This window comes from Tupaia chinensis, unplaced genomic scaffold, assembly GCF_000334495.1.
Source record: "Tupaia chinensis unplaced genomic scaffold, TupChi_1.0 Scaffold138136_1, whole genome shotgun sequence".
In the NCBI taxonomy this organism is placed as follows: Eukaryota; Metazoa; Chordata; class Mammalia; order Scandentia; family Tupaiidae; genus Tupaia; species Tupaia belangeri.
This window is the reverse complement of record NW_006198035.1, coordinates 401,479-416,433: the sequence shown is the minus strand read 5'-3', so window position 1 is coordinate 416,433 and position 14,955 is coordinate 401,479. Positions and strand designations below refer to the sequence as shown.

General features: G+C 45.9%; 1 protein-coding gene across 1 annotated transcript in view; it reads left to right on the top strand.

The window, feature by feature from the left end:
- Positions 1-1,561: 1,561 nt before the first annotated feature.
- The window catches only part of EEF2K (eukaryotic elongation factor 2 kinase), a gene marked incomplete in the record, with an annotated part of 52,542 nt that continues 39,148 nt past the window's right edge, over positions 1,562-14,955 (top strand). The window contains 1 exon segment of the mRNA XM_014592669.2: positions 1,562-1,880. Within this exon segment, the coding sequence (XP_014448155.1) occupies positions 1,635-1,880 (246 nt within the window).

Sequence of the window (14,955 nt, the reverse complement as noted above, 5' to 3'; positions counted from 1 at the left end):
TTTTTTGAGAGATTTTCACTGTAGGGTGCGTGCGCTCGCCAGACAGACAGAGAGAGACATAGAGACAGAAAGCGAGAAATCACCCCCCGGGGGGATGGTCACGCTGCAATCCCTTCTCCTCCGTTCTCCTCTCGGGATCTTGGGCACGCACGCACACGCGCCCGGCGTGAGTTTTAAGCCACCGGGTCCGGGACATGAACCGCGGTCGACTACGTGGGAGTCCAGCGACATAGCCATTACGCTAACTGCTGGTCCCCCTACTCTACAATCTTGAAGAAGTCTTTTTTGACTATCTTTGCCTGTCTGGTATCGGGTATTGGAGGTTCCCCTGACTTTCTAACGGGTCATGCATATTTCACAGTGTAGCAGTTAGTACTCTGAGGTATGCTTAGAGCCTCCGTTGGTGGCCGGTGGTGACTATTACCTTTATTTTGTTCACTGTTCCTGATCAGCGAGCACACTCTGACAATCTCTGAGGGTATTCATCCATTCTGGGACCGCGTATGGAGCTCCTTCTCTGTGCCAGGCACGCTTTGAGGTGCTGTGTGTAAGGACAATCAAAAAGCAAACAAAAAATATAAATATATTAACTAATTAATTAATTCAAATATGATTTCACCTTGGGAAACTCACCGTGAAGAAACTAAAGGGCGACATGCCAGGCAGTGACTGATGTGCCTTGCGCGGGGACAAGCGTGGATCTTGGATTTGGGGATTCAGGGAAGATTTCTCTAGAGGGGACTTTGAGTTGGAGTCTGAACGATGAGAAAGAACCCACTTGAGGCAGGCCACTGCAGACACAGAGGACATGTCCATGGGCCCTGTGCTGGGGACGAGCTTGACGTGTGCACAGACAGGACGGCCTGGAGAGCAGCCCAGGCCGAGGAGAGGCAGGCAGCCGGCCAGGTGAACGCCGCCCTTGTAGCCGTAAGAAGTTGTTTGGGTTTTGTTATAAACGTGAAGGGATGTGGCCGGAGGGTGTTAGGAGAGGAGAGACTTGATCTAATTTATGTTGTAAAAAACTCACTCCAGTTGCTTAAGAAGCATTTCTTTTCCCTACCATTTTCCAACATTTCCAAGTGCTGAGTTCTCGGAAGTGGAATTACTGGATTGATGAGTTGGGCTTCTAAAATGTTCCTGGGTACTTCCCACTCCTCCCCGAAAGATAGCTCTAGGTGTGTTTTTATTTTTGTTTTTGTTTACTTAAAGTTTATCTTTTTATTTCCTCTATGAGGGAGCAAGACAAAAAGAAAGAGACAGCACCCCGACGGGGTCTTGGTGCCATGATCCACCCCAGCTTCAGCCAGCCCTGATCATGGACACTTGCATGCCCAGCCTGCTCAGGGAGGTCCCCTGACGTGAACCCAGAACCTTCCCATGTGGATCAGACTTGCTGAGTGTCATGTGTATCCCTGCACCACCGTCCAGCCCTTAGCTCTTGGTGGTGCCCCAAGAATACCAGCCCTTGTTATTGCCAGTAATGTGGGGGGTGAGGTGACTGGGGAACCATTGGCCTCTGGCCCCAGCACCCACTCTCTGACTCTCCCTTCTCTTCCAGGACCTTTGCTACTGCGTTTGCTCAGTACCCCTGGCTACGTCGCCTACCCCTTGGGTAAAACGGACTTCCCAGGAACATGGCAGACGAAGACCTCATCTTCCGCCTGGAAGGCGTTGATGGCAGCCAGTCCTCCCGGGCTGGCTGTGATGTCGACTGTGACACAGATAGCGATGACGAAGAAGGTTACTTCATCTGCCCCATCACTGATGACCCTAGATCCAACCAGAATGCCAATGCCAAGGTTAATAACTACTACAGCAACCTAACGAAGAGTGCGCACCCTGACTCCAGTGGGTCCCCGGCGAGCTCTTTCCATTTCAAGGTGAGAACCTCCCACCTTCCCTGCTTCCGCTTACCTACCACAGGAATGGGGAATGGAGGCTGCTGGTGGGGGTCTTCCCCGTGTTTCTAAATCCTATCAAGTGCTCTGAATTCTAGATCCGAGGAGATACCTTGTTAAGCTGGGAAGATTTTGTTGGTTTGAAACAAAGTTCATTACCTTGAAATAGCGTTTTTCAGGTAACTGCTCAGGACCCACTACTGGGTTATAATAACCTCTCAGTGAGTGTTACAGCTGGAGCCCACACACCCAGCCGCATGGTTCGAGTCCAGGTTGTGGCAGCTTGAAAAACATGCTGGGCACGTGTGTGCATGCTCAAAATCTTGAGAGGAGAATGGTGGAGGAGGAATTGAGTGTGGCCATCCCTCTGGGGGGTGATTTCTCATTTTCTCTCTCTGACTGACTGACTGTCTCTCTGTCAAGCACACGTGCCTAGCAGCATATTTTTAAAGGAGAGAGAGAGAGAAAGAAAGAAAGAAAGAAAGAAAGAAAGAAAGAAAGAAAGAAAGAAAGAAAACAAAATAAAATAGAAAATATTGGAGAGCATCACAAGTTGTAAAGATCTTAGTTCTTTCTTTGTTAGTTTATTTTATTTATTTTTTAAAGAGAGATTTTTGTCGGGGGTCCGCAGATGGCTTGCTAGACTCCCACATGGCCGACTGTGGTTTGAGTCCTGAACCTGGAGGCTTGCTTTCTCACTCCCCGCCCCCCACTCTGTCCCCCTCTGATCAAATTAAAATAAGTAAATAAATAAAACTTAATAAAAAATAATTCTTAAAAAAAAAAGAGAGAGATTTTTGCTGTAGAGTGTGTATGTTTGCTGGAAAGACAGGGAGAGACAGAAAGCAAGATATCACCCCCACCGTTGGGGGGGGATGGCCACAGTGCAATTCCTTCTCCTCCATTCTCCTCATAGGATCTTGGGCACACATGCACACACATGCACTGGGCATGAGTTTGAAGCCGCCAGGTCTGGGACTTGAACTGCAGTCGACTATGTGGGAGTCCAGCAATGTAACCATTATGCCTTCTGCTGGTCCTGAGTTTGTTTATTTATTTTATGAGAGAGAGAAACAGAGAGAGAAGAGGGAGGCATCCTCCCCAGGGTTTTGACACTGTAGTCTACCCCCAGCCTCAGCCAGCCCGGGATCATGGACTTGTGCATATCTGGCCTACGCAGGGAGGTCTCCACAGCAAACAGAGGACCTTCCCACATGGGTCTGTCGTACAGCGTTGTGTTCCATTTCCACCACCAGCCGGACTGTCTTAGTTCCCAAGCATAGGCATGCACTCTTCCCCTCACGTAAGCTCGGTGGACCATCTATTGCATATGGCCAGTGCCCCCAACATTTCTTTTTTTAAAAGAATTATTTTATTTAACTTTATTTACTTAGTTTTTAATTTGACCAGAGAAGGTAAGAGTGAGAGAGAGAGAGCGAGAGAGAGAAAGCAAGCTGCCAGGTCTGGGACTCAAACCAAAGTCAGCCATGTGGGAGTCTAGTGCCCTTAACCACCACACTACCTGCTGGTTCCCCCGCCTCCGCAACATTCCCTGTAAGAAATGGGACAGATGGGCCAGCAGATAGCATTGTGGGTAAGGTGTTGGGCTCCCACATGGTTGTCTCTGTCGCAGTGTCTTGAAAAACATGCCAGATGTGTGTGTGTGTGTGTGTGTGTGTGTGTGTGTGTGTGTGTCCAACATCCTGAGATGAGAATGGAGAAAGGACTGTGGCATGGCCATCCCCTGGGGGTGATTTCTCACTTGCCCTCTCTCTCTGTGATTCTCTGTCCATTGGCCATGTGGGAGTCCAGCGCCCTTAACCACCATGCCACCTGCTGGCCTCCTGTTGTTAATTTTTTAAAAAATTACTTAATAACATGCTTTTATTGAAAACCATATTTGATAGGTACTAGCTTGGGTACTTGATTATATAAATGAATTTAATATGTGCATATTCTGTATCTGTCACTGGGCTGCCTGTTGAGTACAGAGAGACTAAAACAGCTGTTTGTAGACTTAAGAATTTTCCCATTGATCCAGCAGAGACACTGAAATGTGTTTTAGGGGCCCTGAAAAAAATGACCTCTACAGCCATCCTATGTGGCTATAATCCTAAAGGAAAGACTAAGTTCTTGTTAATCATTATTTTTGAAACAATTCTTAACACTGTGTTGCACATAGTAGGTGCTTAAATGTTACTTCCTTTTCTGTTTTCATATTTCATCTTTTTCCTTTTTTTTTTGAGAGTTTTTTTTTTTACTATAGGGCATGTGTGCTCGCCAGAAAGACAGAGAGAGATGGAGAGACAGAAAGCAAGAAATCACCCCCCAGGGGGATAACCACACCGCAATCCCTTCTCCATTCTCTTGGGATCTTGGGCACGCACGCACACGTGCCTGGCATGAGTTTAAGCCACCAGATCCGGGACTTGAACTGCAGTCAACTGCATGGGAGTCCAGCACCGTAGCCATTACGCCAACTGCTGGTCCCGTTTTCACATTTCATCTTATGGCCTTCACAATCTGTCGTTGACTATGAGAATTAATTTTTTTAAATAATTATTTATTTTATTCATTCGTTCATTTTTTAGTTTGAGCAGAGAGAGACAGAGGGTGAGAATGAGAGAGAGAGGAAGTGAGAAAGCAAGCCACCAGACTCAGGACTTGAACCCTGGTTGGCCATGTGGGAGTGTCCAGTGCCTTAACCACCACGCCACCTGCTGGTCCCCATGAGAATTAATTGTTTTGAACTACCTTTTTTCCAAATTAGTTTACTGATAAAAACACTGTGGAAGGTTTCTGCACTGCATATCTTTTGCATTTGTCCAGTTTTGTGTTAAAGTACTTTGATATCAGGGGCCAGCAGGTGGCATGGACTCACACATGACTAACTGTGGTTCAAGTCCCAGACCTGGCGGCTTGCTTTCTCACTTTCTCTCTCTCTCTCTGGTGAGTGCATGTACCCTATAGCAAATTAAAAAAAGAATAATAATGGGACCAGCAGGTGATATGGTGGTTGAGGCACTGTGCTCCCACATGGCTTACTGTGGTTCAAGTGCTGGACCTGGCAGCTTGCTTTCTTGCTTTCTCATTTTCTCTCTTCTATCTCTTTCTCTCTCTGGTGAACTCATGTGACCTATAGCAAATTAAAATAATAATAATAATAATAATAAGTAAAATTAAATAATCTTTAAAATATAATAAAATAAAATAAAATAATTCTAAAGTAAATTTATATTAAAAAAATCTTTGCTATTATCTCTGCATATGTGTATATGTGGGTACAGGGGCATGCTGTAAAATGTGATTCTTTTTTTTTTTTTTGGAGAGGTTTTCACTATAGGGCATGCGCTCGCCAGACAGACAGAGAGAGACATAGAGACAGAAAGCAAGAAATCACCCCCCAGGGGGGATGGTCACACCACAATCCCTTCTCCTCCATTCTCTTCTCGGGATCTTGGGCACGCACGCACACACGCCCAGCATGAGTTTTAAGCCACCGGGTCCAGGACGCGAACCGCGGTCGACTACGTGGGAGTCCAGCGACATAGCCATTACGCTAACTGCTGGTTCCCTAAAATGTGATTCTTCATGTTAGTTGTGGTCCAAAATGCCAAAATGTCATGGTTTGGAGTCGGACATCCTCTCCCGGATTGAGGAAAAGGTTATTTATTTTATTAGGGGTTACTGTTCACACCATGGTAGAGTTGGTATAAAGGAGTGGAGGAAAGGGGACCTTTTACTGGACTTTGTATAATAATTAGTGGGGAAAGTTTAAAATGCCTCCTCCTTTTCTATCTCTCTGGAAAGCCCATGAGCCTTCTGGCAAAATTTAAAACAAAATTTTAAATATATTACTGTTATTTAATTCAATCCTCACGAATCATAAATATCTGTTAGTATTTAGTACAAGCAAAATAGCTATTACCATTTGGAGATTTGGAATGAAAAACATTTTATATAACTTCCAAATCAATCTGTTTTTAGAAAACTAATATTTTTTGTTCTTGGAGACCAGTCGGGTAATTTTTCCTTTCAAGGTCAGAGTTCTGGCTCGAGTCACTCTGGGGCAGGAAGCTCCAGAAATAGCCTGTGGGTCTCCTCAGGGGTCGGGGGCCTCAAAGGGGCATGGTTGTGAATTACCTTGTTTACCATCTTAAGGCAGCCTTGGAACACCCACCAGCCCCTCTCAGAGCTGCCTGGAAAAGCCAGGAGAACAGCCTGATGCACAGGTGTCCACCTAGAGGGGTCAGTTCAAATCACAGACCACTGGACCGGCCCCGTAGTACAGCAGTTTAGCCCTGTGCATAGGGAGCGGATCCTCCATGGCCGATCGTGGTTCAAATCCAGGTCCCAGCAGCTTGAAAAACATGCAGGTTGTGCGTGTATGTCCAAACTCCTGACAGGATGGAGAAATGGAGAAAAGAGGACTGCAATGTTACCATACCCCATTGGGGTGCTTTCTCTTCCCCATCCCCCAGTCACTGCCTGGTGAGCGAGTGTAAAGTGCAGTCCTAGCTCCTTCAGGACCCAGGTGTAAGACACCCTCCGCTCACCCCCGGCTCCCTTTTCTGCATCTCCCGGGGCTCCTAGGTAACCTTTTCGTGCACTGTCATTTTCTAATACCATTCTTTGGTTGTGAGGGCGTAGAGGGCGCTTGGTGAAGATGTTTGCTCTCACAGGGACCAGGCCATAGCTCTTGACTGCCCACTGCAAGCGGACCATCTTCTATTACTATTGCCAGTGGTGACTTTCCAAGCCTCATTCCCCTGGCACCCAACACACCTAACATGGTTTTTAACTTTACTGTCAACATGGTCATCTTGAATGTTTAACCAAAAGGGCCACCTGGCCTTCCTCCAAGGAACACTGCCCTGCACCACAGGTACTGGGTACACATCCAGCATTGGGAAAGCTCAGGCTCTGGCACTGTCGGGGCCCAGCCCTCACCCAAGTGCCCTGGGGAAGTGGCAGCTCATTCATGGGGACACTCTCAGCAGACCATCAGCCCACCAGAGGAAGTTTATGGAGAGTATCGTAACGTGGGAAAGTGCCTCTGCTCCGGAGTTAAATTTAAAAAGTAAAATATAGAGTACGGTTATAGCTCTGTAAACACAGGCTCGTGTGCGCGCACCCACACATGCATACACACGCTCATACACACACAGAACAAAAGCCTGGGAGGAAGCACGTCACCAGGCCGGCAGGGATTGTCTTTGGGTAGGATCAGGAGTGACTGTCTTCCTTCACTATTTTGTCATTTCTGTTCTCTAGAATAAGAATATGTAGCATATCGCATTCTTAGGAGAAGATAGAGAAAGAGAGAGAGAGAGAGAGAGGCAGGCACCCCCAACACGGTCTTCACACCATATTCTTCCTAGCTTCTGCCCCAGCCAACCAGACACATGTATGGAGAGACCTTAGGACTTGAACCCAGAACCTTCTCTTATGGCCCCAGCTATGTGTTACTGCTGCGCCACTGTGGATGATCTACAGAACTCTATTTTTATTTATTTATTTATTTATTTATTTATTTAAAGGGTTTTTTTTTTTTTAGAGATTTTTGCTCTAGAGCATGTATGCTTGCTGGAAAGACCAACACAGATAAAAAGCAAGAAATCACCCCCCAGGGGGGATGGCCACTTTGCAGTCCCCTCTCCTCCATTCTCCTCTCGGGATCTTGGGCACACATACACATGTGCCCAGCACGAGTTTAAGCTGCCAGGTCTGGGACTAGATCTGTGGTTGACTACGTGGGAGTTCAACAATGTAACCATTATGTTGTCCGCTGATCCCCAGAAATTCTACATTTTAAAAATTGTTTTCAGGCCAATAGGTGACACAGTGGTTAAGGTGCTTGATCACACATGGCCAACTCCATGGTTCAAGTCCTAGACTGACAACTTAAGAGATATGTCTGCTATGTATGCGTGCATGCCAAAATCCCAAGAGGAGGCTATAGGAGAAGGGATTGTGGCATGAGTATTTTTTGGGAAGTGATTTCTCATTTTCCCTTTCTCTCTCTCTCCAACAAACATATCTACCCTAGGGCAAAATCTAAAAAAACAAATTTTTTTTGATCTAAGACTATCTTGGGCATCATTCCACATTGGCACATATACAACACCTCTCCCCCCCTTTTATCTAGTGCCTGATATATTTTATCACATACATGTGGGTTTATTATCCAGTCTCTTCTTAAGAGACATTTGGGGGGGAGGGGCGGCAGGTGGCATGGTGGTTAAGGGTGCTGGACTACCACATGGCTGTCCGCAGTTTGGGTCCTGGACCTGGCAGCTTGCTTTCTCACTTTCTCCCCCTCTCTTTCTCACTCTGTCCCTCTCTGATCAAATTAAAATAAATAAATAAATAAATAAAGTTAAATAAAATAATTCTTTAAAAAAAAAAAGAGATTTTGGTTGCTTTTTTTTCTCTTTGTTACAAATAGGGCTATAAAAAGTATCCTTACACATGTATCTGAGCAAACCCTAACAAATCCATAGGTTTTATAGTATGTAGATAATATACACGCAAGGTAAAAAGAATTCAAACTGTGTAAGTGGCATATGGTAAAAAAATAGGCCTCCTGCCTGTGAGCCCTGCTTTCCTGGGTGGTGTTATTCTAAATGTTGCACGAATGTATGTGACTGCACGCCCCCCCTCCACACAAACATTACAGACCTGTTCTGTACCCTGCGCCGTCTTCACCTGCTGGCTCACGGGAGCTGATGTGAGCTAGAACTTTTTTTTGGAGAGGTTTTTGCTATAGGGCGCGTGTGCTCACCAGAAAGACAGAGAGAGAGAGACAGAAAGCAAGAAATCACCCCCCAGGTGGGATGGCCACACCACAGTCCCCTCTCCATTCCCCTCTAGGGATCATGGGCATGCTCGCACACGCGCCCAGCATGAGTTTAAGCCACTGGATCCGGGACTCAAACCGTGGTCGACTACATGGGAGTCCTGCGACATAGCTGTTATGCTAACTGCTGGTCCCTACAGTGAAAGTTTTTTATGTTATTTGTATTCCCTGTAATTTTCTTCTACTGTTTTCTGAGAACTGTGAGTATTGCGTGCTGCTGCTTTGCTTGCGTTAGCATTTTTCTAGATCTAGTCGATGCTCTTAGTAACACAGTATGGCGTCCTGCGTAGTTGGTTGTCGTGCTGTTTTGTTTTCGGTGGCTGAATATCATTTCATTGTCCGGCAGCACTGTAACCTATTCAGCTAAGCCCTTATCGGTAGATGTGTAGGCAGCTTCCACTTTGTCTTTCTCTCTCTTTATTTGCGAGAGGGTGCGTGCACTCACTGGAGAGACGGAAAGAGAGAGACAGAGACAGAGACAGAGAAAGAGAAAGTGAGAAAGCACCCCACCCCTTGGGAAATGGTTAAGCCACAGTCCCATCACCTCCATTTTTCTTTTGTAGGCTTTTGGGTGCACATGCACATTGCGGCCGGTGTGTTCTTCAAGCCACTGGGTCTAGGACTTGAACTTTGCAGTCAGCCACATGAGATCCAGTTGCCTTAACCACCACCCCACCACCTGGCCTAGTTTCCACCTTTTCCTGCTACATACATTGCTTCCCTGGTGCCCGGGTAGGGACGTGCCCCGCAGAGGGGGACCCACTGGGGCACGGTGTGTACGCATGGTGTGTACGTGTGTAGACTCAGCTGGGCGTTGCTGATTTCCTGAGGGAGAGGTTGCACAGTGCGTGCCCCCAGGATGTATGGACACACTGCTTCCCACGCCCTTCTTGGCCAACTTTGATGATGATAATCACTCATACTTTAACCCACCGAGGGCAGCTCTGTGTGTACCCTGGCAGCCCTGTCCCTGATCCCCTAGAGGCCCCACCGCAGCAGCCTGAGGCTTCTGCACATGCCCAGTGACCACAGGAAGTGCTCTGGGCACACCTAGAAGCAGTGAACATTTTCTGTGCTCTGGGAATGCAGGATCAGAAAGCAAAGTTTAGGCATCCTAGGTCCAAAAATCTTGCACCTCCAGTAATAGAAAGGCCAGAGCCGCTGATGCAGAAAGTCACCTTGGCGACCTCACGTTCTGGGAAACAGGAAGAGGTGAAAGAAGCTTGAGCTCGGCTGTAGGGAACCATCTTTCTTTTTTTTTTTGTAGAGGTTTTTGCCATAGGGCGTGTGCGCTCACCAGACAGAGACATAGAGACAGAAAAGGAGAAATCACTCCCCAGGGGGGGATGGCCACACCACGATCCCTTCTCCTCCGTTCTCCTCTCGGGATCTTGGGCACGCATGCACATGTGCCCTGAGTGAATTTTAAGCCACCGGGTCTGGGATGCGAACCACAGTCGACTACATGGGAGTCCAGCAACATAGCCATTATGCTAACTGCTGGTCCCAGGGAACCATCTTTCTAAAGGAATGTGTGTGTGCTAAATGCTGAAGTCTCTCATGGAAACAGGCTGGGATATTTATGGGCAATAAAATAAAAAGGGTTCCCTTTTTGATTAAACCGAGTATTAGCAGCTACATTGCAGTTTAATTCGTTTACCATACAATTTATCCCCTTAAAATGTACAATTCAGTGGCTTTTAGTATGTTCGTAAAATTGTGCATCCATTACCACAGCCAACTTAGAACACTTTTTATTCCTCCCACAAGAAACCCGATACCCCTTAGCCATCACCCTGAGAGAACCCATCTCACTCAGCCGTAAGCGACCACTAATCTCTAAGGGCTCTTCAAAAGTTTATGGAAAAATACATATTGTCAAAAAACACTATGGGGCCAGTCCATGTCCTGGAGGTTAAGGCAGCCAGATCCACGTGGGTGACTACACGGTTTGATTCCTGGAGCCGACAACTTGGTGGGGGTGGGGGTGGGAGGAACTATGCATAGATTTCTTTTCTTTTTTCTTTTTTTTACATCAGAAGAAATCCATACTTTAATTCCATTTTTTAAATGAATTTTTTGAAGTCCTGACCTGTTGGTAATACATTAGGCCAGGGAGTTTCAGCTAAGGCAGGGGCCTCGTAATGAGTGCTGCTTCCTCAGTGAGACCCTGTTTCTGACGGGAGTGTGCCCACCCCAGGTGCAGGACCACAGAACAGGTGACCACCAGTGGCCAAAACCTGCCTCATCCTCATTGGTAGACAAGGCCACAGAAGTTCCCATGGCTAGTTAGTGATGAGCTGGGCCAGAGTCCAGGGACCTGCATGTTAGCACTGGACTTTTTATATTGTGCTTTTTAAAATAATTCAACTGGGGGCCAGCAGGTGACATGGTGGTTAAGGTGCTCACGTGGCCAATCGCAGTCTGAGTCCTAGACCCAGGGGACTTGAAAACCGGGCACATGTGCATGCATGCCAAGAATCCCAAGAGGAGAATGGAGGACAAGGGATTGCAGTGTGACCATCCCTCCTAAGGGGTGGTGTCTCACTTTCCCTCTCCCTGTCTCTCTCTGTCTCACTCCAGTGAGGGCAAAAACTGAAATAAATAAATAAATAAATAAATAAATAAATAAATTGTATTAAACCTACTTGCCAATAAGGTGTGGTGTGATTCTTTTTTGTGAAGTGCCACGCCTCATTCTGAAATCATTTCTTTATTTCCTGTTTTGGTGTGTGCCACCCATCCAGCCAGGAGGTAGTGTCCGTTGATAATCCTCGCCCATCAGAGCGGCTCTTTCTGGTGCCTTAGGGAGGGTGGAGTCACACTTTTAAAAAGGTGCGGTTACACAGCCATGTGTCTCGGGAGAGCAGGGCGCCTGTGCAGGCCTGTGCAGTGGGCACTGACGCCTCGGAATACCGCAGGCGCCCTACAGACGGGTCCAAAGGCTGACCTGTGCACAGCAAGTGGGATATGAGAGGAGACCGTGGCACTTGCTCATTTTATTTCTCCCATGGGAAGGAGAGGGGGAGAGAGAGAGACAGAGAGAGAGAGAGGCACTTTGGGGTCTTCACCCATGACCCACCCCCTGGTCTCAGCTGGCCTGGATCCTGGGCATATATGCATGCCCGACATTCTCAGGGAAGCCCCAGGATGTGAACCCAGGGCCTTTCCCATGTGGTTCAGTTGCGGTACCACTGCACCATCCCCTGGCCCCTTTTCTTTTTTAAGATTTTTTCAGAGAGATTTTTCTCTACAGGGCACCTATAATTGCCAGAAAGTCAGAGACAGAAAGCAAGAAATCACTCCCCAGGGGGAATGGCCACACTGCAATCCTGTCTTCTTCATTCTCTCAGAATTTAGGGCTTATGCCTGGCATGAGTTTTAAGTCTCTGGGTCCCAGACTCGAACCACAGTCAACTATGTAGAAGCCCAGTGATGTAGCCATTATGTCATCTGCTGGTCCCTCTTGTTTTAGATTTTTGCCATAGGATACAAAAATATCTCTTTTTCCAGAGAAAAATAGAGACCGAGAGAGAGAAGGTAAGTGAGAAATCAGTACCCCCCAGGCAGGATGGCTATGTCTCAATCCCTTTTCCTCCATTCTCTGCTTGGTATCTTGGGCATGAACACATGTGCGCCCAGCGTGCTTTTCAAGCCCCTGGGTCGAGGACACGAACCATGGAATCAGCCATGTGGGATCCAGCACCTTAACCACCATGCCACCTGCCGGCCCAGTCATTTAATGTTTATCATCTATGGGGGTGGGGGGACACCTCCAACAAGGTCCTGACACACTGTGATACTCCCCCTCCAGGTCCCCAGCTGGTCATGATCATGTCCCTGGACACACTCAGCACATTCAGGTCTTCCCGAGATCTGAACCTGGAGCCTGCTATTTGGCTCGAGCACCACATGGGGCATCCCACTGCCTGAGCTACCATGGCTTGACCAGTGGCGCTTTTTTAAAGTACAGGGATTGAGAGGCCAGCATGTGGCTGGTAGTTAAGGGTACTGGACACCCACATGGCCAACCACAGTTTGTGTCCCCAACTTGGTGGCTTGTTTTCTCACTTTCCCTCTCTCTAGTCTAATTAATAATAAATAAAGTTAAATGAGATGATTCTTTAAAAATAAAGTATAGGGATTGAAATTCATAACATTTATTTTCAATAGACTTTTTAAAAATAATATTTAATTTTATGTATTGTTATTATCATTATTACTTTAATTTGACCAGAGAGAGAGCAGGAAAATGAGAACATAGGCCACCAGGTCTGGGACTCAAACTGCAGTCAGCCATGTGGAAGTCCAGTACCTTAACCACCACGCCACCTGCCAGCCCCAGAAAATGTTTTGTATATAAACATGTCTGCTGCGTGGTTTTTATAACAAGGAAAAATTAGTGACAAACTCAAAGTCTAACAGTGGAGAATAGCAGGTGTGTAGTTAAGTCAATAATAATAAACCCATACAGTGGTTTATTATGTAGCTGTTTAAACCGGTTACAACTAACTTGCAAATGTTATAATTACTTAATGTAATAGTTATGTTTCAAAAGTTCAGTGCCTTGGTATATTGCTTCTTGGCGTGTAACTTAGGAGAACCTTTTAGGAGAATTTAGTAATTTTTAGATTTTGAATATGATCCAGTTATTAAACTTCCAAAATATGTGGCCTCTTGAGATCTTGCATCAGTGTGCAAAGATCGAGACACAAGAATATCCACTTTGGCACTGTTTGTACTAGGAAACCCTGGGAAGGACCCAAATGTCCATCAAGTGGAAGTTAGGACAAAAGCCTTAAGGTACACTTTTGCAGTTATATATCTTTATAATCCCAGCCATGGGAAGAGAATGAGTTCACCTGGCCAGGCTACCCATATGACACAGAAAGACATCCAAGATCCTGCGTTAAGGAGAAAACTAAGATGTAGAATAGAATGTATGGTTTCGTTTCATTGCCCTTTTTATTTTTGCTTTAGGGAGTGTGCGTTCACTGGAGAGAAGAGAGAGACAGAAAGCGAGAATCACGTCCTAGGGAGGGCGTGTGGCCACCGCAATCCCTTCTGCATTCTCCTCTTGGGATTTTGGGCATATATGCTATACATACCCAGTGTGAGTTTTAAACTGCCAGGTCAGGGACTTGAACCGTGGTCAACTACATGGGAGTCCAGCAATGTAACCATGACACCATCTGCTGGTCCTAGTTTCATTGCACTGTAAAATTTTTTCTGTAGGGCATGTGTGCTCACCAGGAGGAAGGAGAGAGAGAAAAAGTGAAAAAGCGCTTCCCGGGGGTATGGCCACACCATAGTCCTTTCTCCTCCATTCTTCTTTCAGGGTTTTAGGGCATGTGTGCCTACATGCTCACCTGCTGGAACCCACATTAGCTTTTTTTTAAAAAAATAATTATTTTATTTAACTTTATTTATTTAAAGTTGACCAGAGAGGGACAGATTGAGATAGAGAGAAAGAAGGAGAGGAAGAAAGTGAGAAAGCAAGCCACCAGGTCCAGGACTCGAACTGTGGTTGGCCATGTGGGAATCCAGCACCTTTAACCACCATGCAACCTGTTGGCCCCCCATTAGTTTTTAAAATGGGTGTAATCAAAATATGTTTAATCCAGCCCCACAGACCTTTGGGTTGAATTTGATTTTTGTGCCATTACAATGATGTGGCTTGCATGTGTATGCTTGTTTGTTCGTGTCCATATTTCTTTCTTTCTTTTTTTTAAAAAAAGTTAATTCCCAGAATTTAATAGGAAAAATGGAACCAGAACAGAAGATAAAGTACATGAGACTGATAGGTTCATGCACCTACCATTTGAACAGAATCCTAACCTGTCTCCTGGCTTTAAGAAAAGTTCCTTAGCATTTCTATGATTTAAGTTAAAACTGGTTTTCTTAATAGTACCGTGTGAACTTACCATTGAAAGTAGTTAGATTATTTAAGAAATTGTGTGATCAATACAATGTGGGTGGAAAAGGAATGGAAGACAATTGTAGACACCAGAGACAGTGGGAGAAGAGGGTGGGAAAGGACAGAGGGTCAGAAAGAGGGGTAAAAAACTTCTAGGAACTATAAATGGAAAATTTTTGATAATAATATGCTTGATTAAGTCACTATGCAGTATATTCTGGATGGGAAATCACATTTTGTATGCTGTGATGATGCTTAGGGAAAAAATGTAAATTAAGTTA